The 27,265-nt window shown below is 33.1% G+C and overlaps 1 protein-coding gene across 11 annotated transcripts in view; it reads right to left on the bottom strand.

Moving 5' to 3' along the window:
* Nucleotides 1–27,265, bottom strand: part of LOC129739391 (uncharacterized) — a 485,831-nt gene that overhangs the window by 366,353 nt on the left and 92,213 nt on the right. For all 11 annotated transcript variants that reach the window (XR_008735846.1, XR_008735845.1, XM_055730829.1 and 8 more), the window contains exon 2: nt 21,870–22,976. Coding sequence is in view for 9 of the 11 variants with exons in the window: in XM_055730829.1 (XP_055586804.1) it covers nt 21,870–22,617 (748 nt within the window). In the remaining 2 variants the exon portion in view is untranslated. The remainder of the gene's footprint in view (nt 1–21,869; nt 22,977–27,265) is intronic.

Raw genomic sequence — 27,265 nt, forward strand, 5'->3', positions numbered from 1 at the left:
TTTTTTGTCATTTTTGTCATTTTTGTCATTTTTGTCATTTTTGTCATTTTTGTCATTTTTGTCATTTTTGTCATTTTTGTCATTTTTGTCATTTTTGTCATTTTTGTCATTTTTGTCATTTTTGTCATTTTTGTCATTTTTGTCATTTTTGTCATTTTTGTCATTTTTGTCATTTTTGTCATTTTTGTCATTTTTGTCATTTTTGTCATTTTTGTCATTTTTGTCATTTTTGTCATTTTTGTCATTTTTGTCATTTTTGCCATTTTTGTCATTTTTGTCATTTTTGTCATTTTTGTTATTTTTGTCATTTTTGTCATTTTTGCCAATTTTGTCATTTTTGTCATTTTTGTCATTTTTGTCATTTTTGTCATTTTTGTCATTTTTGTCATTTTTGTCATTTTTGTCATTTTTGTCATTTTTGTCATTTTTGTCATTTTTGTCATTTTTGTCATTTTTGTCATTTTTGTCATTTTTGTCATTTTTGTCATTTTTGTCATTTTTGTCATTTTTGTCATTTTTGTCATTTTTGTCATTTTTGTCATTTTTGTCATTTTTGTCATTTTTGTCATTTTTGTCATTTTTGTCATTTTTGTCATTTTTGTCATTTTTGTCATTTTTGTCATTTTTGTCATTTTTGTCATTTTTGTCATTTTTGTCATTTTTGTCATTTTTGTCATTTTTGTCATTTTTGTCATTTTTGTCATTTTTGTCATTTTTGTCATTTTTGTCATTTTTGTCATTTTTGTCATTTTTGTCATTTTTGTCATTTTTGTCATTTTTGTCATTTTTGTCATTTTTGTCATTTTTGTCATTTTTGTCATTTTTGTCATTTTTGTCATTTTTGTCATTTTTGTCATTTTTGTCATTTTTGTCATTTTTGTCATTTTGTCATTTTTGTCATTTTTGTCATTTTTGTCATTTTTGTCATTTTTGTCATTTTTGTCATTTTTGTCATTTTTGTCATTTTTGTCATTTTTGTCATTTTTGTCATTTTTGTCATTTTGTCATTTTTGTCATTTTTGTCATTTTTGTCATTTTTGTCATTTTTGTCATTTTGTCATTTTTGTCATTTTTGTCATTTTTGTCATTTTTGTCATTTTTGTCATTTTTGTCATTTTTGTCATTTTTGTCATTTTTGTCATTTTTGTCATTTTTGTCATTTTTGTCATTTTTGTCATTTTTGTCATTTTTGTCATTTTTGTCATTTGTGTCATTTTTGTCATTTTTGTCATTTTTGTCATTTTTGTCATTTTTGTCATTTTTGTCATTTTTGTCATTTTTGTCATTTTTGTCATTTTTTGTCATTTTTGTCATTTTTGTCATTTTTGTCATTTTTGTCATTTTTGTCATTTTTGTCATTTTTGTCATTTATGTCATTTTTGTCATTTTTGTCATTTTTGTCATTTTTGTCATTTTTGTCATTTTCGTCATTTTTGTCATTTTTGTCATTTTTGTCATTTTTGTCATTTTTGTCATTTTTGTCATTTTTGTCATTTTTGTCATTTTTGTCATTTTTGTCATTTTTGTCATTTTTGTCATTTTTGTCATTTTTGTCATTTTTGTCATTTTTGTCATTTTTGTCATTTTTGTCATTTTTGTCATTTTTGTCATTTTTGTCATTTTTGTCATTTTTGTCATTTTTGTCATTTTTAGCATTTTTGTCATTTTTGTCATTTTTGTCATTTTTGTCATTTTTGTCATTTTTGTCATTTTTGTCATTTTTGTCATTTTTGTCATTTTTGTCATTTTTGTCATTTTTGTCATTTTTGTCATTTTTGTCATTTTTGTCATTTTTGTCATTTTTGTCATTTTTGTCATTTTTGTCATTTTTGTCATTTTTGTCATTTTTGTCATTTTTGTCATTTTTGTCATTTTTGTCATTTTTTGTCATTTTTGTCATTTTTGTCATTTTTGTCATTTTTGTCATTTTTGTCATTTTTGTCATTTTTGTCATTTTTGTCATTTTTGTCATTTTTGTCATTTTTGTCATTTTTGTCATTTTTGTCATTTTTGTCATTTTTGTCATTTTTGTCATTTTTGTCATTTTTGTCATTTTTGTCATTTTTGTCATTTTTGTCATTTTTGTCATTTTTGTCATTTTTGTCATTTTTGTCATTTTTGTCATTTTTGTCATTTTTGTCATTTTGTCATTTTTGTCATTTTTGTCATTTTTGTCATTTTTGTCATTTTTGTCATTTTTTGTCATTTTTGTCATTTTTGTCATTTTTGTCATTTTTGTCATTTTTGTCATTTTTGTCATTTTTGTCATTTTTGTCATTTTTGTCATTTTTGTCATTTTTGTCATTTTTGTCATTTTTGTCATTTTTGTCATTTTTGTCATTTTTGTCATTTTTGTCATTTTTGTCATTTTTGTCATTTTTGTCATTTTTGTCATTTTTGTCATTTTTGTCATTTTTGTCATTTTTGTCATTTTTGTCATTTTTGTCATTTTTGTCATTTTTGTCATTTTTGTCATTTTTTGTCATTTTTGTCATTTTTGTCATTTTTGTCATTTTTGTCATTTTTGTCATTTTTGTCATTTTTGTCATTTTTGTCATTTTTGTCATTTTTGTCATTTTTGTCATTTTTGTCATTTTTGTCATTTTTGTCATTTTTGTCATTTTTTGTCATTTTTGTCATTTTTGTCATTTTTGTCATTTTTGTCATTTTTGTCATTTTTGTCATTTTTGTCATTTTTGTCATTTTTGTCATTTTTGTCATTTTTGTCATTTGTCATTTTTGTCATTTTTGTCATTTTTGTCATTTTTGTCATTTTTGTCATTTTTGTCATTTTTTGTCATTTTTGTCATTTTTGTCATTTTTGTCATTTTTGTCATTTTTGTCATTTTTGTCATTTTTGTCATTTTTGTCATTTTTGTCATTTTTGTCATTTTTGTCATTTTTGTCATTTTTGTCATTTTGTCATTTTTGTCATTTTTGTCATTTTGTCATTTTTGTCATTTTTGTCATTTTTGTCATTTTTGTCATTTTTGTCATTTTTGTCATTTTTGTCATTTTTGTCATTTTTGTCATTTTTTTCATTTTTTTCATTTTTGTCATTTTTGTCATTTTTGTCATTTTTGTCATTTTTGTCATTTTTGTCATTTTTGTCATTTTTGTCATTTTTGTCATTTTTGTCATTTTTGTCATTTTTGTCATTTTTGTCATTTTTGTCATTTTTGTCATTTTTGTCATTTTTGTCATTTTTGTCATTTTTGTCATTTTTGTCATTTTTGTCATTTTTGTCATTTTTGTCATTTTTGTCATTTTTGTCATTTTTGTCATTTTTGTCATTTTTGTCATTTTTGTCATTTTTGTCATTTTTGTCATTTTTGTCATTTTTGTCATTTTTGTCATTTTTGTCATTTTTGTCATTTTTGTCATTTTTGTCATTTTTGTCATTTTTGTCATTTTTGTCATTTTTGTCATTTTTGTCATTTTTGTCATTTTTGTCATTTTTGTCATTTTTGTCATTTTTGTCATTTTTGTCATTTTTGTCATTTTTGTCATTTTTGTCATTTTTGTCATTTTTGTCATTTTTGTCATTTTTGTCATTTTTGTCATTTTTGTCATTTTTGTCATTTTTGTCATTTTTGTCATTTTTGTAATTTTTGTCATTTTTGTCATTTTTGTCATTTTTGTCATTTTTGTCATTTTTGTCATTTTTGTCATTTTTGTCATTTTTTGTCATTTTTGTCATTTTTGTCATTTTTGTCATTTTTGTCATTTTTGTCATTTTTGTCATTTTTGTCATTTTTGTCATTTTTGTCATTTTTGTCATTTTTGTCATTTTTGTCATTTTTGTCATTTTTGTCATTTTTGTCATTTTTGTCATTTTTGTCATTTTTGTCATTTTTGTCATTTTTGTCATTTTTGTCATTTTTGTCATTTTTGTCATTTTTGTCATTTTTGTCATTTTTGTCATTTTTGTCATTTTTGTCATTTTTGTCATTTTTGTAATTTTTGTCATTTTTGTAATTTTTGTCATTTTTGTCATTTTTGTCATTTTTGTCATTTTTGTCATTTTTGTCATTTTTGTCATTTTTGTCATTTTTGTCATTTTTGTCATTTTTGTCATTTTTGTCATTTTTGTCATTTTTGTCATTTTGATTGTTGATTGTAAAAATGACTGATGTACAAACTGAAAATCTTCATTTCAATATGTATATTAACGATTCAACTTTAGAAGCTTAACATTAAATTAAAGATTTAACCAACAACAACCAACATCTCATCATGACGTAAATCGACACAGCAAAATGGTTAGCTCATAAACTTCACCAGAACGACATGGCCCCAAATGAGGACACGAATTTTCCACTCGGTCAGTCAGCCATTCATCCATCCATCCATCTGTCGGAGGGGACCAGGGAATCGACTGGGACCAAAAATCAGTCCCATAAACAGAAGATGGAACCCCGAAAAAACGAACATTCAAAGACGGAATGTCACAACGTCATCCAAAATGAATGACGGCCGAGTGTTTCTTGGGGTTTCTTGTTGTTTTTGGGATTTTTTTTTTAGCTGATGATGTAGTTCTAAACGCCTCTTAAAAACTCAAACCTTAGGTTTTTCAGTGTTGTAACAACTCGTAGTTTCAAATGTAGTTACACAAAATTTTTAATTTTTATTTTTCAAACGGAAAGAATCCAGGGGCATTTTATACCACTGTTCCCAATTTTCGAAGATCGGTTGAACTGGCTGAAGAAAAAGCTCAAAAGACGTGCTCCGCTGCTTGCGTTTGGAGGAAGTAAAATTTGGAGCTGATTGTTCGCTTCCGTTTGTTGATAAAACGTCGCAAACATGGCACGGAAGAAAATATCGACGTCAGAAGGATGATGATTGTGAGCCATTTGCGTGATGCTTTTCCTTTCCAAAAGGTTGTTTGTACCTTAGTGGAACGGCGAAGAAATGCTTCTCGGTGCTCAAGATGCTCTCTGTTCCATTTTGATCCAAAATAATCTATCGGTTTATGCATCAGATATCGTATTGCCACTTCGAAGAAAGCGAGTAAGCTTTTATGTGTAGAATATTCAGAGAGAGAATTTTTGGTTCATAGATTGCTTCCGGTAGATTTTTTTTTCTCTTTTTCCCTTCAATTTTTTTTATTGTTACAAAAGTAGTCTCAGAATCTTCAATTTGCTTTTTATTGCCCGCAAAAGTCCTGACTACAGATTGGTTCTGACACTTTAAACCTTAACACTTTTTAACTAAATTAAACTACCCCAATGTATCATAAAAAAGTCTTTAACATAAATAGTACTTAGAATACAACAATGCCATCGAACGTTCCCCTTGATTCCGTTTAAGTGAATTTCACATTGATGAATCTGTCATAAAAAAAAAGGTTTCATTCATTCGAACAAAGGAAAATCAAAAGTCTGCCATTAATCCCCCAGCATGATGAAACATCGCCGGAAGTGAATTTGATCCGAGTTGGTCCAGCCTGACGCAGCTGCTGCCACCGACACATGAAGACGAGTTGTTTTCACTTGCCCCATTCATTTAAGTGCCGATAAAATGAGATTGTTTTCCCATCAATCCATTATCTGTGACAATCACAGAGCTGCCAAACCAAGGCCCGGTTAACCAAAACACACTCACACTAAACGAGGAAAATGGAGAGGCGGAGCTGAGTATTAAAAAAGGTCGACCTTAAAAAGGTTTTCAAATGCTATTGAATTATGTAAAAATCAATCTTCCAAGGGGGACCCACTTGTCAACCGAACATGTCTATTCGAGTGTTAATCCGGGAAGGAAGGGCAGGAAGGATGGGTCAAGGACCAGCCAGAACCCGGTATCTTTCTTCAACCGAAACAACGCAAACTCTCCAATTTCTACCCGCTCCGGCTGGTTTAGCCTCCGGGGTCCCGTTTTTTTGGAGCCACTTCTTCTATTACTCGGGTCCATACTTCAATTGTGAGTGGGTGGTCGAGGACAGAATTCCCATCCCAAAACAAAAGTGCCGCCGCTCCAACGAAATGCCTACAAGCCATTTTCCTTCTTTCATGTGCTCGACTTTATCCAGCTAGGCAGCGCCTGAATCCAGGCAACAGCGAGCAGTGCGTCGATCTTCGCGAGACTTTGTCATCAATAATGGAAAATGTAATTTTCTTGAAAAGCAGTTTATCCTCGTCGCCATCGTTGTCGTCATTTTGCGTCTATGGTTTTTTCTCTGCTTCTTTTTTCCGGTGGATTTTTCTACCAGACCACTTTTATATCATACAGAACCGTGAGACGGCACATGGCTCGTGGAAGAAAAGAACCCAAAAAAGCCAACCATGTCGTCAGAGCTGGGGCTTTGGGTCCACATCTCCCGGCGATGGAAACCAGTCAACGGTGAAGGCCCCGCATGGCCGAAGCTCCAGAGCGATAAGAGCAACCCCAGAAATTCGATGCAGAACGTTACACTCATGATGGGGAGATCAACCCGAACGGAGCTTCAAAGTTCCTTTAGAAAAAAAAACAGGAAAATACGCGGGACTCGTTTTCGAACATGTTTGGCGGTTAGCGCAAAGACAAAAAAGGGTTAGGAAAAACGTGCCACGATAAAGCCAATAGTGTTCAGAAATTCGAAGAAAAGGTGGAAACTGACTCCGCCAGACTTCACTTCGTTGAAATTCTTACAAACATGCAGAGGCGGGCACGGACATTAAATGGCTACGATAAATCAACGGAAGCGAAGATTTCGTCGGTATAGGTATCAAGTTCGTAACCATCGAATTCGATCCCCATGGCAAACGGGTTGGAAATTATTGGCTTCATCAATTGAAGAATAGAGACAGTACACATCTTGGCGCCAAAATCCAACCTCTAAGAAGTCTCATGTAACAACTTCAGATCTTTAATAATTTGACGGTACTTCTTCCCCGATCAGGAGGGAAAAACTAAATTGTATCAAGATGAGATATTTTGATACTAATTTTTTCCTATCTAAATGAGTTATTATTCAGTACTCGTAGGATGTTAAAATATCTCAAATTTTATCAAAAAATCCATGCGGTCATAGCTTAATTATTACAATTTTAGATATGCTATTTTCAAGATTATATCTCATTCAGATAGCATAGTTTGATATTGGACAGAACAAAATCTATCAAAATTATAACTTATCAAGATATGAGTGCTTCGAGAAAAATTTCTAGTGGAATGTCAATAAACCGCATTATATGCTAAAAGTTTTAGCCTAAAACCATGCTCCATTTTTGGTTTCCCATAGATTGGATTCAATTTTTTCAATTAGCGAAAATCATTAATGCACGGTTTGGGCAGTTGACTTCGATGTCCGTGTTTCAGAAAAACCCGATCAGGAGAGCATATCAAAATTATTACTCAAACCTATCTCACCAAGATAGTTACATCTGATACAGTTATAATTAAGAACTCAAAATTTTCGGTTTTAAGTATCTCCAATCTGAATTATATCTTATTCTGATTGACAGAGTTGAATAGGATTGAGTTTATTTTCAATGATGAAGATTTTTTTTCGAATTGTCTTAAAATTAAATGATCATATCTTATTTTGATATACGTACAACTTTTTATGAAACACGGACATCGAAGTCAACGGCCCAAACCGTACAATCATGAGTTTCGCTCAACAGATCCATTAATTGAATCCTATTTTTGGGAAACCAAAAATGGATCATGGTTTTAGCCAATAATGTGGTTTATCGACATTCCACTAGAAAATTTTCTTGAAGCATTCATATCTTGATAAGTTATAATTTTGATAGGATTTGTTCTGCCCAATATCAAACTATGCTATCTGAACGAGATATAATCTTGATAGGAGCATATCAAAAACTGATATAATTTAGCTATGATCGTATAGATTTTTTGATATAATTTGAGATATTTTAACATCCTACGAGTACTGAATTATAACTCATTTAGATAGAAAAAAATAGGTATCAAAATATCTCCTTTTGATATAATTTTGTTTTTCCTTTCTGATCGGGAAGTTGTACGTATATCAAGATAAGATATAATCATTTTATTTAAGGACTATCCGAAAAAAATCTTGATCATTAAAATGAGCTCAACCCCATTCAAGTCTGTCAATCAGTATAAGATATAATTCAGATTGGAAAAACTTAAAATCAAAAATTTTGAGTACTTAATTATAACTGAATCAGATGTAAATATCTTGGTGAGATACGTTTGAGTTGTTATTTTGATATGCTCTCCTGATCGGGTCCCGATCAGGAGAGCATATCAAAATAAGAACCTAAACATATCTCGACGAGTTATTTATATCTTTTTCAGTTAGAATATGCTCATATAATTTTCGACTCTTAGTTTCTTGAATCTTGGCTATATCTTATTTTGATTGGCATTCTTGAAAAGGATTGCACTCACTTTCAACGATAAAGAATTTATTCCAAATTGTTATAATATATTATAACCGTATCTTTTTTTGATATGCATATAACTTACCATGAAACATGGACATCGAAGTCAACGGCCCGAACCGTAGGGGAGAATGAGGATACTTGATCCCTGGGGATACTTGATTCCTTTGCTATATCTCGAAACTGGAATGTCTTACAAAGATCAAATGTTCTAGAAAAATGTGCCAAAATGAGCAAAATAACAATGCTTGTAGTTTAAAAAATTTTAACAAACTAATTGTTTGAGTAATTGAACGTTGTTTGAAAAATCTCACAAAATGTAACTTGAAGATCTTTTTCATTATTTTAAAATGTTCCTTAAATGGGAAAATTATGAAAAAAATATTTGGCCCAATGTATCAATCGGTCGAGCGTAAAATGAACTTTATAATGCCATATTTTCATAGCAATGAAAAACTCTCAACATTTTTCAGAAAAAGTTTTCCAAAATGTTGATTATGGGTACAATTGATCCCCTAGAGTTGGGTACAATTGATCCCCCTTCCAAACGGCATATTCTTCTTCTGAATTGATAGTTATGATTGCTGATGACGAAATTACTAATATTTATCCAAAAACTAATATTTATCAAACAATTGTCTGAAGAAAAGAGCAAAAATAATTAAGTTTCTCTTAATTATATAACATAGCGCCTTTAAGTATGCAATGTTATTAGCGTTGAGACAAAGTTATAGAATTTTCTTCTTATGTCTGCTATAAATTGTGAAATGAGAACAAACATGACCAAAATAGTCTATTAACATTCTATCTTGGGGTTTGGTTTGATTTTTATACAATGATAAGGGCTTCCTGAAAAAAAATATCAAGTCTCCTTCAATAGGGGACCAAGTCTCACTTAACTCCAAAAAAATAGCAATTTTTTTACTCCCACGAAAATGCTACTAGTGCATCAACGGGTTCAAGTATCGTTCTAATTTTTGGAGCATAGAAACTTGAAGTTACAAGCCGACTGAAAATGTCAAAGACGGTTAGTTGCTATTTTTTTTCCAAAAAGATATGGTGAAAATAAGAAAAGGGGATCAAGTATCCCCACTCTCCCCTAAAGTTAATTGGTGCGGGACAAAGAATTTAGTATGTGGTCAAGCTTCTATTTCAAATGCTTTTCACTCTTTTCACCACCTTAGAATTTTCTTCTGAACTTCTGATCTTCTATCCGTCTTGCATTTCAACTCTTTAACCCTCACCGATAAAGCCGCAAATTAATTTCATAAAAATAAATGTATTAGACAATTTACTTGTTCTTGATTGGATAATATTTATATGTCATTCTAAGTATGCTCTTTAAATAAAATAAATAATAGTATTTGTAGTTCATATAACGACAGTATCCACAGACTAACAATTTCAATTGAATCAAATGCGAATGGAGATTAACCCTGAAGACAGAAGAGCTTCCTGAAAAGCTTCATTCAACGCCGAATAAAGTACTTGTTGCATCAATCAATCTCTGTCTCACTCTACGATGTTAATATACGTTTACGCCATTTAATCCAGAGTTAATAAAATTCTTCCGGATAAACTGCCCCTGAAAATTACTAAAAGACCACCGGCTTCTCCTCAGCAAAGACAGAGAAATGGAGCTTCATCTCAAGCGGAAGTGCTCATTCTAAGCCAGGGGTGGCCAAGATTTTCAACAGGCGGGCCAAATTTAAGTACTGAGACATGCTTGCGGGCCACACACAAAAAAATTTCTTTAGTATTTAATGCAAACGAATTTTAGTGGTTTACCTTAAGTACAAATTTGGCCAAATTTTTTTTGTACATGTTTTAAAGATAAAGATTTTTCTAAACAGTTCTTCCTTATTTGATCAAAACAAAAAATTGAAAGTGTTTAATATTCTTTCAACGAGCTAACAGACAAGATTATACCTTCCAATTCAGACTTAATACATGGGTTATGAATTAAATTTAATTTCCTCGACAATAATTTATGAACATAGCGTTTTAAGATATTTTAAACTTTCTGGACTGATTCATCCCATAAGGATCGCTCTGCAGAACGGGATTGTTCAAAACAAAATACGCTTCCTAAGCTTTTTGTATTTCAGATGAAATTTGTTTACACTCTTTCACTTTAATAATAAAAATTCATATTATTAAAGTGTTTCGTGTTATGTTCTTGTTTTGTTTTTTGGGAAACTTTCAAAATTAGCTTATACCTAATCTAAAAGTTTAAAATATTAATGATGGTTCTTTTAAAATTTCTTATTTGATCCCATTTAAATTCGATAAGCGGGAATACCGTTCATAAATCGTAACAAACTAATTTGATTTTTTTCTTCAAATTATCATTTTCGTTTTACCTTTTTGAAATAAAACAAAAACAAGAAAAAGTAAATTAATATGAATTAATATATTTTATTAAAATCCTCCTTCTCCGTGATATTAAATTACCAAATTAGTTAAAGTCAAAATTAAGTAGAAACTTACCTTACCGAATATTTTGATTACAGAGTCTGGCTTTAAGAATATGATCTCTTATAATGCTGCTAATTTTGTATTTTCTAAGTTATTTTCTCTCACAAATTTTAATTAACTAATAGATAAAAAGCTCCACAATCTGAGGGAAACTGTATATAAGTCATCTTACGTGTCAACTTGTATACCAACAATTTGGAGAGAAAATAAATTTTCATACAAAAACTAAGCACATTAATTAGCGATCAGCTTTTTAATGCCCTACACTTCCTATTAGTTTATACATCATTGCACATAAACTAAAAAATAATTTACTGATATATCATTTCGATTTAATTTTAAAAATGTTACGTTTTTCTGTTGAAATTAAGTTTAAGACTCTCAACTCTTCCAGAATAGTGGAGGCTACTTTCAATACCACTTATATGAAATAACTACATAACAGATATTTATTGCATAATACGTGATTGCAAAGTACAAACAATATGTAAAATGATGTAAAAATTGAAGAATATTAAAATGTTTCTCTTTTGTTTGATATAGTCGGTTTTTTTTTAAATGATGTAGAAGGAAAATATTCAATTCTGAAAACAGCTTCACGGGCCACAAAAAGACGGACGCGGGCCACATGTGGCCCACGGGCCATGGTTTGGCCACCCATGTTCTAAGCTTTCATCAGTCTCAACAAGTTATAGATGATATAGTCAGAATGAAAATGTTGAAATTTGCATTTCAGAATGCTCTATAGAATAAACTTTAACTTTTAAACTAGCAACTTTCAGAAACTGTTAATCAAACAAGACCCATTCTCATTTATTACCCACTTAATTGAAAACCCAAGACAAAAAATAAAGCTGATAGATTATTTAATCCATGCTTCGCAAGTTTCCACAAAAAAAACTTAAAGATTTAATATAAGCACTGACTAAATAAAATCTTATTTGAACGATCATAATATGAATTCATATCATCTAGCTTTAAGGCTAGCCTTTTGATGACAGAAAATGATCTATTCTAAAACAATCTCAGGTTATTTGATAACAATACCTACTTGTTGTTTAAAGATAACTGACCATTAGGGTGTCCCAAAATCGCATAATGTCTGGGAATCTGGGAACTTACCCTCCAAACAGCAGATTAGGATGTGGAGAACACACTTTTGTAAATTTATATATCTTATATTTTTTTAAATTTTATTTGGATTCAATTCTACACGCAAAAAATAAAAAATGAATCGAACTTGTATTAAAATTTAAATCAAGCAAGCTTTTTTAAAGAAAAAAAAATTTTCTCCAAAAATTTTGTATTCAATCGACCAAAATGTGTACCTATCGTAAAATGTTTGCATTGATTTCATGCTATTAAAAGATGCAGATTTTTGTCCACTTAAACTTTGCTGAACAAAGCATGTTGCTTGTATCATCGAGTGAAGAGCTTTTCACGGTTTAATCTATATATATAAAAATGAATGTTTGTCTGTCTGTCTGTTCCCTATAGACTCGGAAACTACTGAACCGATCATCGTCAAAATTGGCATCTGAGGGTTTTTGAGGCCGGGGATGGTTTCTGTAATAGTCAAAACTCCATCCGACTTATGGGAGGGGGGGCTTTCATACAAAATTTGTAGTTTTTCGGAACAAATTAAAGTCATGACATCCATTTTCTCGAAATTTTTTCTTCCTTTGGGCGGTTTGTTTTTCGTCTCCAAGGTCGAGGCGTCGAGCCAGCGTCGCAAAAGGATAGTATCCATGGCATAGCATACTGATCAGTGGGTATATTTTGGCGCGTATTTCTCAACCAAGAATGCAAGGGGTGACGATATGAAACCTTGATGTGATTTTTTTTCTACTTGATTCCTAGCTCATTTGTACAGCACATGGTTATAAATGACGCCTAGATGAGACCCAGATTGACATTTTGTCGATCGAATAAATCATATGTATACATTTTTTTTTTGCCAAAATATGAAATTGAAAAGTCATGGCATCCATTTTTAGAGATTTTCTTTAATTTGAAGGGTTGGTTTTTCGTCTCTATGGTCAAGCAAACGTCGTCGCAAGTGGATAGTAACTAAAGCATACTGTTCATTGATCGCTGGAAAAATTTAACAATCAGGCGCCTGTTTCTCAACCAAGTACCTATGTTTCTTATGCACGTGGGGGCGATATGCAACCTAGATGTGTTTTTTTCTTGCTTAATTGCACGTGGTAATAAATGACGCCTAGATGTGACACGGATTGGTATTTTATCAATCGAATCATAACCAATTGAAAGATTCGCAAAAATACTTCCATATTTAGTTCGTGTTAATGTACAGTACCGTTCATAATTGTATAGAAATTGGAAGCAAGCGCACTGTCACTTCGACTTTGTACTTTCATAACTTTTTACTCTGATGATAGCAGCATGTCTAGCATGTCTGAAGTTTTCGAAAAATTCTATCAATGAGATCAAAAGTTACGCGAGGTGCAATATTTCAAGCATGGATCTAGAAATGCGATTTCTATAGAATTTTGGACGATTGTTTCCATAGGAAAATCACATTCTCTGTTTAACAATCAGTAAATGTATTTCAACCGAAAATTCACAACAATATCGCGAGATTCTTATTTCAGAACACAAATGGATCATTTATTCCATTTTTTCTTTTCTGCATTGCTTTTGCCAGACATTTTTTGTCTGATTGGTTGAGGAAACAATATTGTTCTCATGAATCGTCCAAAATTCTATAGAAATCGCATTTCAAGGTTCATGCCTGAAATATTGCACCTCGCGTAACTTTTGATATCATTGATAGAACTTTTCGAAAACTTCAGGCATGCTAGCTTCATATTTCAACAATCACTCTGCAAAATTTCAATAAAAAATGTAGCGTAGTTTCAGAGATATTGCAGTTTGAATGAGAAAAGTTCAAAAAGTCCGATTTTCGTAGAATTACTGTTTCTCAGGCCACACAAACTCCATCTAGCTCAAATTTTGTGATATAATAATGTGATAGTTCTATCTAACGCAAAAAATTGGATCAGAAAATATCATCAAAGTAAAAAGTTATGGAAGTTCAAAGTCGAAGGGACAGTGCGCTTGCTTCCAATTTCTATACAATTATGAACGGTACTGTAGGTAGCATTCGACTTTTCATTCAAGGAACATAAGAACATGTTCAAACGTTCAACTTTTTCTGTTAAAAAAAAATTAAAAATTATGTTTTCTTCTAGAAATTGTTACTTCGGCCCAAAAACACAACTGAAACGAATTTAGAAATGAAACTGGGAGCTTTTTATTTTAAATATATCTGAACAAACCATCCTACTTTTTTATTACATACCAATTCAAGAAGGTACTTAACATGAAAAGTGTTTTTGTGTTACATGGCTGCATAAAAGAGACTTTTGATCCGCTTCGTTTTTGAAAAGCGAGACTTTAGAACTGATATTTAACTGGACGCAAAATTTTTTTGAGAAATTTTCAGTATACCCTTAAAGTGTTAAAAACAATATTCCCTCCTGTCAACTTACATGGTGGGGCAAGGGCAAACGTCGAACTTTTAAGAAATTCATCTTCAAAATGATTCAATATGTTGGGAAGACCAGAAGGAGTATTCTTAAATGTCTTTGTAAATGACCTTTGTTATTCCCTTTGAACGGCATTCGTTAAAAGTGGAGTAAAAATATAAATTTATACTGCAGAAATACTGCAGATATATCAGTGAAACTTGATAGACCAAAAAACAGGAATACGTTTTAAATCCATTTTAAAGCCATTACTCTGACGCATCTGTAAATAAGCTTTGCATTGACACTTGCCCAAATATACGGGACAAATGTAAACTTAAAAGTTTGTTTTTGCCAGCATTTTTGAATATTTGACTTTCTGCAACTGATATTTTTTTGAATATTTATATTTTTTGCCGTATTAAATTTATTAAAAAAAAATTTGCACTGTATATAATACATAACTTTTTTAAAATATTTTTCATTACCATGATAAGTGCTGATTTGAAAAACTTCAAGCTATAATGTCTCATGTCCACGAGTTTGGAATATGGCAAAACATTTTTTTTAACTTAATTTTGGCGCGAAAAGGATAGATATTCAAACTGCTTCGTAGGCGAGGATGGTGAAAAAAACTGTTTGAAAATGAACAAATCCGTTCCATCGTTTTTTTTTTTCAAATTTCTATAGCTCAGTTTTTCAACTCCAAAAAATACCCCAAATGCTCTCTAAAATCTAAATTTGAATAAATTTTTACAAATTACACTAATTTTCGGAAGGTGTAGCAAAGCACAACGGGTCAGCTAGTTTAAAATAAAAAGCTCCCAGTTTCATTTCTAAATTCGTTTCAGTTGTGTTTTTGGGCCGAAGTAACAATTTCTAGAAGAAAACATAATTTTTAATTTTTTTTTAACAGAAAAAGTTGAACGTTTGAACATGTTCTTATGTTCCTTGAATGAAAAGTCGAATGCTACCTACAGTACCGTTCATAATTGTATAGAAATTGGAAGCAAGCGCACTGTCCCTTCGACTTTGAACTTCCATAACTTTTTACTTTGATGATATTTTCTGATCCAATTTTTTGCGTTAGATAGAACTATCACATTATTATATCACAAAATTTGAGCTAGATGGAGTTTGTGTGGCCTGAGAAACAGTAATTCTACGAAAATCGGACTTTTTGAACTTTTCTCATTCAAACTGCAATATCTCTGAAACTACGCTACATTTTTTATTGAAATTTTGCAGAGTGATTGTTGAAATATGAAGCTAGCATGCCTGAAGTTTTCGAAAAGTTCTATCAATGATATCAAAAGTTACGCGAGGTGCAATATTTCAGGCATGAACCTTGAAATGCGATTTCTATAGAATTTTGGACGATTCATGAGAACAATATTGTTTCCTCAACCAATCAGACAAAAAATGTCTGGCAAAAGCAATGCAGAAAAGAAAAAATGGAATAAATGATCCATTTGTGTTCTGAAATAAGAATCTCGCGATATTGTTGTGAATTTTCGGTTGAAATACATTTACTGATTGTTAAACAGAGAATGTGATTTTCCTATGGAAACAATCGTCCAAAATTCTATAGAAATCGCATTTCTAGATCCATGCTTGAAATATTGCACCTCGCGTAACTTTTGATCTCATTGATAGAATTTTTCGAAAACTTCAGACATGCTAGACATGCTGCTATCATCAGAGTAAAAAGTTATGAAAGTACAAAGTCGAAGTGACAGTGCGCTTGCTTCCAATTTCTATACAATTATGAACGGTACTGTACATTAACACGAACTAAATATGGAAGTATTTTTGCGAATCTTTCAATTGGTTATGATTCGATTGATAAAATACCAATCCGTGTCACATCTAGGCGTCATTTATTACCACGTGCAATTAAGCAAGAAAAAAACACATCTAGGTTGCATATCGCCCCCACGTGCATAAGAAACATAGGTACTTGGTTGAGAAACAGGCGCCTGATTGTTAAATTTTTCCAGCGATCAATGAACAGTATGCTTTAGTTACTATCCACTTGCGACGACGTTTGCTTGACCATAGAGACGAAAAACCAACCCTTCAAATTAAAGAAAATCTCTAAAAATGGATGCCATGACTTTTCAATTTCATATTTTGGCAAAAAAAAAATGTATACATATGATTTATTCGATCGACAAAATGTCAATCTGGGTCTCATCTAGGCGTCATTTATAACCATGTGCTGTACAAATGAGCTAGGAATCAAGTAGAAAAAAAATCACATCAAGGTTTCATATCGTCACCCCTTGCATTCTTGGTTGAGAAATACGCGCCAAAATATACCCACTGATCAGTATGCTATGCCATGGATACTATCCTTTTGCGACGCTGGCTCGACGCCTCGACCTTGGAGACGAAAAACAAACCGCCCAAAGGAAGAAAAAATTTCGAGAAAATGGATGTCATGACTTTAATTTGTTCCGAAAAACTACAAATTTTGTATGAAAGCCCCCCCTCCCATAAGTCGGATGGAGTTTTGACTATTACAGAAACCATCCCCGGCCTCAAAAACCCTCAGATGCCAATTTTGACGATGATCGGTTCAGTAGTTTCCGAGTCTATAGGGAACAGACAGACAGACAAACATTCATTTTTATATATATAGACTAGCTGACCCGTTGTGCTTTGCTACACCTTCCGAAAAAAAATGTAATTTGTAAAAATTTATTCAAATTTAGATTTTAGAGAGCATTTTTTTTAAATCATTACCCTATCATATTTCAGAATCAACAACTTTGAAATCAGAGCTGTAGCTGTAATTCTGAATTGCAATTCAAAGATGGTATATATTATTTACTGAAACTTGATCTCTAAACTCGTTTTTCAAGATCTGAAATTTGTACTCTGTACCCAAAAAAACCTTTTTAAATATGGTCCCTTCTTTGAAAAGCTCTTTGTATTAAATTTACATGGGAGCTCCCCATCTTTTCCAATTTTTCTCCCACTGCTCGAAAAAGGTAGGCAAATTTAACCGGCTCGAGTTTACATAAATTACTTATTTAAAGAAAAATATTCGCATATTGGAATTTATTTCAAATTGTACTTTATGGAGATAGAATTTTTAAAACCGATGAATAGCGTGAATCGAGACAGTTTTTAAGTATATTCCTAATATTCTGTGTTATGATCACTTCCAGCTCCTGATAAGCTTTAGATGGGATATTTTTTGGAGTTGAAAAAATAAGCTATAGAAATTTAAAAAAAAAATGATAAAAAGGATTTTCACCATCCTCGCCTACGAAGCAGTTTGAATTTCTATCCTTTTTGCGCCAAAATAATGTTAAAAAAATGTTTCGCCATATTCCAAACTTGTGGACATGAGACATTATAGCTTGAAGTTTTCCCAAATAGCACTTATCATGGTAATGGAAAATATATTAAATTATAGTTATGTATTAAATACAGTGCAAATATCTTTTTTTTTTAAATTAAAAATACAAAAATATAAATATTTTAAAAAATATGAGTTGTACCACTAAATAAGTTCTCAGCATTTTTTTTTTTTCATTTTCTCTTTGAAAGTCAAATATTCAAAAATGTTGTCAAAAACAAATTTCTAAGTTTACATTTGTCCCGGATTTTGGGGCAAGTGTCAAGACAAAGCTTATTTACAGATGCGTCAGAGTAATGGCTTTCAAATTGATTTAATACGTTTTCCTGTTTTTTGTTCTATCAAGTTTCACTGATATATCTGCAGTATTCCTGGAGTATAAATTTATGTTTGTTACTCCACTTTTAACGAATGCTGTTCAAAGGGAATACCCTTCATTTACAAAGACATTTAAAAATTTTCAATATCCGCTTCATTTTCAACATTCGGAATACCCCTTCTTTCCAACATATTGAATCATTTTGAAGATGAATTTCTTAAAAGTTCGACGTTTGCCATTGCCCCACCGTGTAAGTTGACAGGAGGGAATATTGTTTTTAACAGTTTAAAATGTTGCGTCTAGTTGAATATCAGTTCTAAAGTCTCGCTTTTTAAAAACGAAGCGGATCAAAAGTCTCTTTTATGCAGCCATGTAACACAAAAACACTTTTCATGTTAAATACGTACTTGAATTGGTATGTAAGGAAAAAGTACGATGGGTTTTTCAGAATTATTTAAAATATAAAGCTCCCATTTTCATTTCTACATTCGTTTCAGTTGTGTATTTGGGCCGAAGTTACAATTTCTAGAAGAAAACATGTTTTTAATTTTTTTTTCAACAGAAAAAGTTGAACGTTTGAACATGTTCTAATGTTCCTTGAATGAAAAGTCAAATGCTTCCTACATTAACACGAACTAAATATGGAAGTATTTTTGCAAATGTTTCAATTGGTTTTGATTCGATTGATAAAATACCAATCCGTGTCACATCTAGGCGTCATTTATTACCACGTGCTGTGTACAAATCAAATGAGCAAGAAAAAAACACATCTAGGTTGCATATCGCCCCCACGTGTTTGAGAAACAGGCGCCTTATTGTTAAATTTTCCAGCAATCAATGAACAGTGTGCTTTGGTTACTATCCTCTTGCGACGACGTTTGCTCGCCCATGGAGACGAAAAACAAACCCCTCAAAGAAAATATGCTCGTTTGAGAAATACGCGCCAAAATATTCCTACTGATCAGTATGCTATGCCTGGGTTACTTTCCTTTTGCGACGCCTCGACCTTGGAGACGAAAAACAAACCCCCCAAAGGAAAAAAAAAATCTCAAGAAAATGGATGTCATGACTTTAATTTGTTTCGAAAAACTACAAATTTTGTATGGAAGCCCCCCCTTCCTTAAGTCGGATGGGGTTTTGACTAATACAGAAACCATCCCCGGCCTCAAAAACCCTCAGATGCCAGTTTTGACGATGATCAGTTCAGTAGTTTCCGAGTCTATAGGGAACAGACAGACAGACAAACATTCATTTTTATATATATAGACTAGCTGACCCGTTGTGCTTTGCTACACCTTCCGAAAATAAATGTAATTTGTAAAAATTTATTCAAATTTAGATTTAAGAGAGCACTTTTTTAAAACAAATCTCATCTTAACTACTTCAGAACCAACAACTTTGAAATGAGAGCTGCAGCTGCAGTTCTGAATTGCAATTCAAAGACGGTATATATTTTTTACTGAAACTTGATCTCTAAACTCGTTTTTCAAGATCTGAAATTTGTACTCTGTACCCAAAAAAAACCTTTTTAAATATGGTCCCTTCTTTGAAAAGCTCTTTATCTTAAATTTACATGGGAGCTCCCCCATCTTTTCCAATGTTGTCCCACACTACTTGAAGAAGGTAGGCAAATTTAACCGGCTCGAGTTTTCATAATACTAATGGAAAGAAAAAGATTCGCATATTGGAAATTATTGCACATTGTACTTTATGGAGATAGAATTTTTTTAACCGATGAATAGTATGAATCGAAACAATGTTTTGAGAATAATCCTAATATTCTGTATTATGAGCACTTCCACCTCCTGATAAGCTTTAGATGGGGTATTTTTAGAGTTGAAAAAATAAGCTATAGAAATTAGAAAAAAAAAACGATGAAAAGGATTTTTATTAACCATTTTGAAACAGCTTTTTTCACAAACTTTTAAGTTTACATTTGTTCCGTATATTGGGGCTAGTGTCAATGTAAAGCTAATTTTCAGCTGTGTCAAAGTAATGGCTGTAAAATGGATTTAATACGTATTCCTGTTTTTCGTTCTATCAAGTTTCACTGATATATCTGCAGTATTCTTGCAGTATACATTTATGTTTGTTACTCCACTTTTAACGAACGTTATTCAAAGGAAATGACCTTCATTTACAAAGACATTTATGATTTTTCAATATCCGCTTCAGTTTCAACATTCGGAATACCCCTTCTGGTTTTTCCAACATATTGAATCATTTTGAAGATGAATTTCTTAAAAGTTCGACGTTCGCCCTTGCCCCACCGTTTAAGTTGACAGGAGGGAATATTGTTTTTAACACTTTAAGGGTATACTAAAAATTTCTCATAAAAATTTTGCGTCCAGTTGAATATCAGTTCTAAAGTCTCGCTTTTCAAAAACGAAGCGGATCAAAAGTCTCTTTTATGCAACCATGTAACACAAAAACACTTTTCATGTTTAGTACGTAGGTACTTGAATTGGTATGTAATCAAAAAGTTGGTTTTTCAGAATTATTTAAAATAAAAAGCTCCCGGTTTCATTTCTAAATTAGTTGCAGTTGTGTATTTGGGCCGTAACAATTTCTAGAAGAAAATATAATTTTTAATTTTTTTTGACAGAAAAAGTTGAAGGTTTGAACATGTTCTAATGTTCCTTGAATGAAAAGTCGAATGCTACTTACATTAACACGAACTAAATATGGTAGAATTTTTGCGAATCTTTGTTATGATTCGATTGATAAAATACCAATCCGTGTCACATCTAGGCGTCATTTATTACCACGTGCAATTAAGCAAGAAAAAAAACACATCTAGGTTGCATATCGCCCCCACGTACATAAGAAACATAGGTACTTGGTTGAGAAACAGGCGCCTGATTGTTAAATTTTTCCTGCAATCAATAAACAGTATGCTTAAGTTACTATCCACTTGCGACGACGTTTGTATGACCATAGAGACATGACAAATAAAAGACAATCTCTAAAAATGGATGCCATGACTTTTCAATTTCAGAACTTGGCAAAAAAAAATGTCAATCTGGATCTCATCTAGGCGTCATTCATAACCATGTGCTGTACAAATGAGCTAGGAATCAAGTAGAAAAAAAAATCACATCAAGGTTTTATATCGCCACCCCTTGGTTGAGAAATACGCGCCAAAATATTCCCACTGATCAGTATGCTATGCCTGGGTTACTATCCTTTTGCGACGCTGGCTCCCGACGCCTCGACCTTGGAGACGAAAAACAAACCGCCCCAAAGGAAGAAAAAATCTCGAGAAAATGGATGTCATGACTTTAATTTGTTTCGAAAAATAACATATTTTGTATGGAAGCCCTCCCTCTCTTAAGTCGGATGGAATTTTGACTATTACAGAAACCATCCCCGGCCTCAAAAACCCTCAGATGCCAATTTTGACGATGATCGGTTCAGTAGTTTCCGAGTCTATAGGGAACAGACAGACAGACAAACATTCATTTTTATATATATAGATTAGAGAATTAGCTTTAAAGACGTTGTCAAATTAGTGCCAACTAGTCCATATGTACTAGCTTTAAAGTAGTTGTGCTACAGTATAGAAAGCGCTTTGGCTTATAAAGTGGCTAACATGCATTTGAAACTATTAAATTAAACCGTTTGTGTTGTTATTTTCTGCTTTTGAAATCTGAAATTGAACCTTCAATTTAATGTCAGGAAAAATGTATCTATGTTTGTTTTTAAATAAATAAATAGTTTTGTTCCACTAGTATTAAACTTGTGTTTAACATTGTATGCTAATCATTGCTTTTGGCATCAATAAGTGTTTAGTTGACCTTTCTGTACCCATCAACGTATGATTAAGGTTACTTGCTAAAGCAAATTGCTTCACTTACCTCGATAAATAACGCCAGGAACAATCCCGTTGCCGGTATCGTAAACATCGTGGGTAATTTCCACCTGCAGCCGGTTATTACCCTGTATGTCAGCTGCTTCTTCTCCTTGTTTCTGGGCCACTGAATTCCCACCCCCACTATTCACGATGCGCACAATCTTGTCATCAGCCTTCAGATAGTTTTCAACACTATGGGAACAGGGCCAATTCGAGCCCCGTTCATCTTCTTCGTTGCCACCAGAGGCGTCTGATTTTTGATTCTTTGAGACCCCACCGGAAGATTCACTGTTGACGTCACCTGTGAGCGGTTCTGGATCGCCACTGTCCTCCTCCTCGGGTCGATCCACTTCCGGTTCCACCAGCTCATCAACCCCTTCGGACTCGCCGGCGGCATCCAGAACGTCATTCGACGTCAACGGTGACCGGATTTTGGAATCCACTTCCGCCGACGCCCCGCCCTCTTCCTTTTCGTCGTCATCTGCGCCATTGTCGGTGTCATCTTTGGTGAAGATGTAGGTCGGAGAACCGCCTTCGATGTCCCCATGTTCCCCGTTTTCGGAACTTCCGCCCCCAAACTGTCGCATTCCAGCGATGACCCTCGTAGCTGCTGGTGCAAGAACAGGTGGACCCGGCGAGCGTCCCGGTGCTGGATCGCTGTTGGCCACATTCAGTACTCCGGCAAAGGCCACCGAAGCACCGAGCACGATGCACCCGAACAGCAACAGCACCAGCACCGATTTATGATTCATGATTGCACTTTCTTCTTACTCTTGGATTGTGGTCAATCTTCTGACCTCTTCTGACCGAAATGAAATGGTCGATATCGAACGAAATTCCAGTCCGTTCCCGACAACTGGCCTCTATTCTACGAAAGGTTGCAACCACTTGAATTATGTTTCTTAAGCTTTCCACCTTCTGCTGCTTCTTCCGAAAATGGCAACAGTTGATTGCAAGTAGTGCTGATGGTCAAATTGGATTACTTGGAACTACACCTACTACACCATACTTATATGTAACAAGAGGACTCTACTCGGGTATAGTTATCACATAACGCAAGCGATGTTTTCACCATGATTTATGTCACACTATATTGCTCGTCTTAGGGATCCTGGAAGGAATATAAAAAAGTTGATTGGTATTAGTTATTAGGGTAGTATTTGGTAAAAAAAATCAATCATTGAAAATCGATTTTCTCAAATTGGACATCCCTAATTAAAAAATATATAAATTATCATATTCTTTGAAAAAATTTACCCCAAATACATTGGGGCTGTAAAACACCAACAAACATTTAATAATTTCAAAAAAGTGAAATCAAACAGGGGAAGGTTGATTCTCCTCAGAGCTCCATAAGACGGTTACCTGTGGCTTTTAGAGTACTCCATTCTCTATCTTGACGATATACAACATATTTTAGAAAAATGGCCTTTAGCTGAAAATCAAAAACGCATACAAAATTAAAACAAATGTCAAAATACGTAGTTTTATCTTTCTAACGCTATTTTTTCACTTTAAGTTAGACTGGCCAGTAGGATGTTTCCAATTAGTTTGTTGTCTTGGTTCAATAATTGATTTTGATGTGGAGAATATACTTTTATGAGAGGCCAACTAAAAAAATATGATTAAGAGGTTCCGCTAAGGAAATTTTTGTAAAAAACATCCACTTTGTTGATATTTTTCCAATGCTCTCTCAACCAAATTACATCTTCTATGTTGGATATCGTATAATCAAACAGATTATCCCTATCCCGGTCATGCGCCCACGTAGCAGTCGAATCGCCTATAACTGTTTTGCCCTCATTGAACCATTTTCCCAATGAGCAAATTCTCGGAATGGAAACATCCAATCCATCCATAGTTTTCTTTTTCCGTGCATCAATAATTCATTCCAACAACTCAGCCGAGTATTGAAATCGAAAGCCGACAGCTCTAGGCAGCAAGCTTCCCTTCCAAAACCGAACCAACTGTATTGTACTTTACTAACTAGTAACTGTAACGATGTACCCAACTATGGCATCCATACATAGTTAGAACAACCACAACCACATAAGTGGGAACATCATCATCGAGCCCTCGATGTTCCGAGAAATTTCCTCACTACCCCATCTCGCGTTCGCCATTCGGAGTGGATTGTCTAGTAGATTCTAGTATCGGCTATAGTATGGCGCTCCACTTATGGTTTGGTTGTGGTGGCCTATCACAAGAAGGTCGAACAACACAAACCTTCACATCCGCCGGAAGTGAGAAGGCTTTTTTCTTCCACTTACACACCAAAAATTTGCGGGAGGTACATTTTAATTCCATATCTTCCGGGTGAAATATTCGTCATAAAGCACCCGCCATCAGCACTTCCATCTGTACCGTTGAGCTGTCAACAAGTACGCCGGAGCATCGTATCGTTGCTGTTTATCTGCAGTAGCATTTTACATTATTTATTTTCTCCTTACCTGTTTTTCAATCAGCACTTTTCAGTGCTAAAACTATTTTAGTTTTATGTTATTCATATTTTTCTCTTTCTTTCCAGCATGGGGAAGTCATCGGCCGGCTCAAGAGCCGGTAGAAAGCGAATTGCCGTAACTAATTCAGGTCCATCGCCCAAAAAAGATGAAATTTCCAATTCATTCCTTCATAACATCGATGATAAGGAAATATTCATATTTAATTCTGGTAAGAGTACTAAGAAACCTTCTTCTTCTTATACTCTTAAAAACGAAAAGGTTCCACCAATTACGGTCACGATTCCGGACTTCAATGCCTTTCGAAAAGAAATCGTCACTTCCGTCCAGGATGTGAAGATTTCTTTTCAGATCGGTCGAAGGGGAACTGCTCGTATATTGGCGGAATCTTTTAATGATTTTCAATTTTTTTAAATTATTTGAATTACAAAAAAACACCATTTTTTTACGTTCGACACTAGAAGTGATCATCCTTTCAAAGTTGTACTTCGTGGTCTCACGGGATGAGATCATAACTGAATTAAATCCTTTGTTAGGTTTTTCTCCGATTCAAGTAATTCAAATGAGGAAAAGAACCAACACGAATAATATCAGTAGTGTTGGTTTTGCTCCTGAGCTTAATTTGATCCGATGACACGAATGCCACGAAGATGGTTAAGTGTCACTAATAAAACTTAATAATAATAATTAATTTTATCCATTTTAAATAGGATCAGGTTAATAATTTGCAAATTATCGAAAAGGCTCGTCTTCTGTTTCATTGTCGAGTCAAGTTTGAACTTTTTCGAAAATCTTCTAGCAATTTTCTTCAAAATAAAACTCAATGTCGTCGTTGTCAAGCTTTTTATCATGGCACTAAAAATTGTAGAATGAATGCCAGGTGCATGCTTTGCAGTTCATTCGATCATGAAAAATCTAAATGCCTTTTTTTTGGAGGTGATAAACCATAATCTGAATTTTTCATGTGTGCGAATTGCACAGGTAATCATTTCTTCAATTCCATAGACTGTCCCTTATGGTCAAAAATTCCTCTTTCTCGTCTTCACACGTCAGGTCGGCAAACAATCTGCCTGTTCATAGTCAGCCTCGGTCAACTTTAGAATCTCGTCTTGGTAATGCTCGAAGTGATTTTAATGTTACCTGTGCTGGTACAGCGCCACAGACTCGTTGTTTATAGTGCTCAGAGGTGGTTGAAATTGGGTTGCCCTCTTCAGGTATAACTAATGGGGAAAAACCAAGTCTCAACGTTCATGCGAAGGCTTGGGAAAATCCCCAAAGTTCAAACACTTTTATTTCTCCTTCATTTACTGATACCAATCTTGTTGACTTGGGTGAGATTACTGAGGAAAAATTAAAATTTTTGCGTCAAAATTTAATGGAAATAATGCAACTTAAGTTGAAAGCATATTCAATGTTTGAAGCTTTTTAAACTTCTTTTAATTATGCTAGCAAATTTTTTTTTGTTTCTATTATAGTCGTTCTACCATTTTTATGGCATTCGCGACTTTATCAACGTTGCAGTTGGCGGATCGTTATTGAAAAACTTATCCGGTACAACTGCGTTCGATGTTTACTCTTGGGCTCGAACTCGCGGACATCGGCTCAGGAGACAACAGACTTGCCAACTGAGGTATATCACAAGCCCAAAGTTGATGTTTAAATATTATTTATTGGAACGCTAGATTTTTGTTTTCTAACCAAGATAAATTCTTTTTATTTTTGAAAACTCAAAACATACATATTGCTGCCTACACTGAAACTTTTTTGAATCTAGACAATAACTTGAAAAGCAATGCTTTCTTTAAAATTTTGCGAAATGATCGACTTGATCGACAAGGTGGGGGTGTAGCAATTGTCAACAATAGTCGTTTCAAATTTAGACTTCTTCCTTCTTCCAATACAAAAGTCTTGGAAACAATTGAAATTGAATTAGAAACGTCTATGGGAAAATTATTATTATTGTCGCATATTTGCCTTTTCAATGTAGCGGTGAACAGAGAGAGGGAGATTTACAAAAACTCATCAGAAATAAATCTTAATTTTTTATCATTGGTGACTTTAATGCAAAACACCGATCTTGGAATAATATTTCATCAAATTCTAATGGGAATATATTATTTAATGACTGCTCTGCAGGTTATTATACTGTTGAATATCCTAATGGGCATAGTTGTTTCTCTTCAATTAGAAATCCTTCCACAATTGATTTGGTTCTAACGGGTTTAGGCGAGCATTGTAGTTAACTAGTTACTCATGCGGACCTCGATTCAGATCACCTTCCAGTAACTTTTTCTTTGTCCCAAAGTCCCATTGAAAACCCTTTCAAATCAACATTCAACTTTCAAAAAAGCTGACTGGGAGCGATATAGGAATTTTATTGAACGTAATTTAGATGTAAACGTTCCACTGATTTCAAAAGCAGATATTGATTTGGCTGTAGAAAATTTGACAACTTCAATAGTCAATGCTTAAGCCGCTTCAATACCCAAAGTTCAACATAAATTTATTCAACCTTTGATCGATGATGATCCTCAGTTTTTGATACGAATGAAAAACATTCGTCGACGCCAATATCAACGAACTAGGGATCCTTATTTGAAATTTATTTAATGCGACCTTCAAAAAGAGATCGAACATTGTTTAAATTTTATGCGTTATGAAAATTTTGCAAAAGCAGTAAAGGACATAAAACCCTACTCAAAGCCATTTTGGAAATTAACTAAAATTCTGAAAAAGCCCCACAAGCCAATTCCTATTTTGAAAGATGGGGATAAACTTCATTTAACTAATGCAGAAAAAAGCTCAAAAATTAGCCCAACAATTTGAGTCTGCTAATGATTTTAATTTGAACGTTGTAAGTCCAATTAATGCTCAAATTTCCCTTGAATTTGATGATATTCTTTCTAAGCGAAATGTATTTGAAAGTTTTTGTGAGACAAAT

This window comes from Uranotaenia lowii, chromosome 1 (genome assembly GCF_029784155.1).
Source record: "Uranotaenia lowii strain MFRU-FL chromosome 1, ASM2978415v1, whole genome shotgun sequence".
NCBI classification, from domain to species: Eukaryota; Metazoa; Arthropoda; class Insecta; order Diptera; family Culicidae; genus Uranotaenia; species Uranotaenia lowii.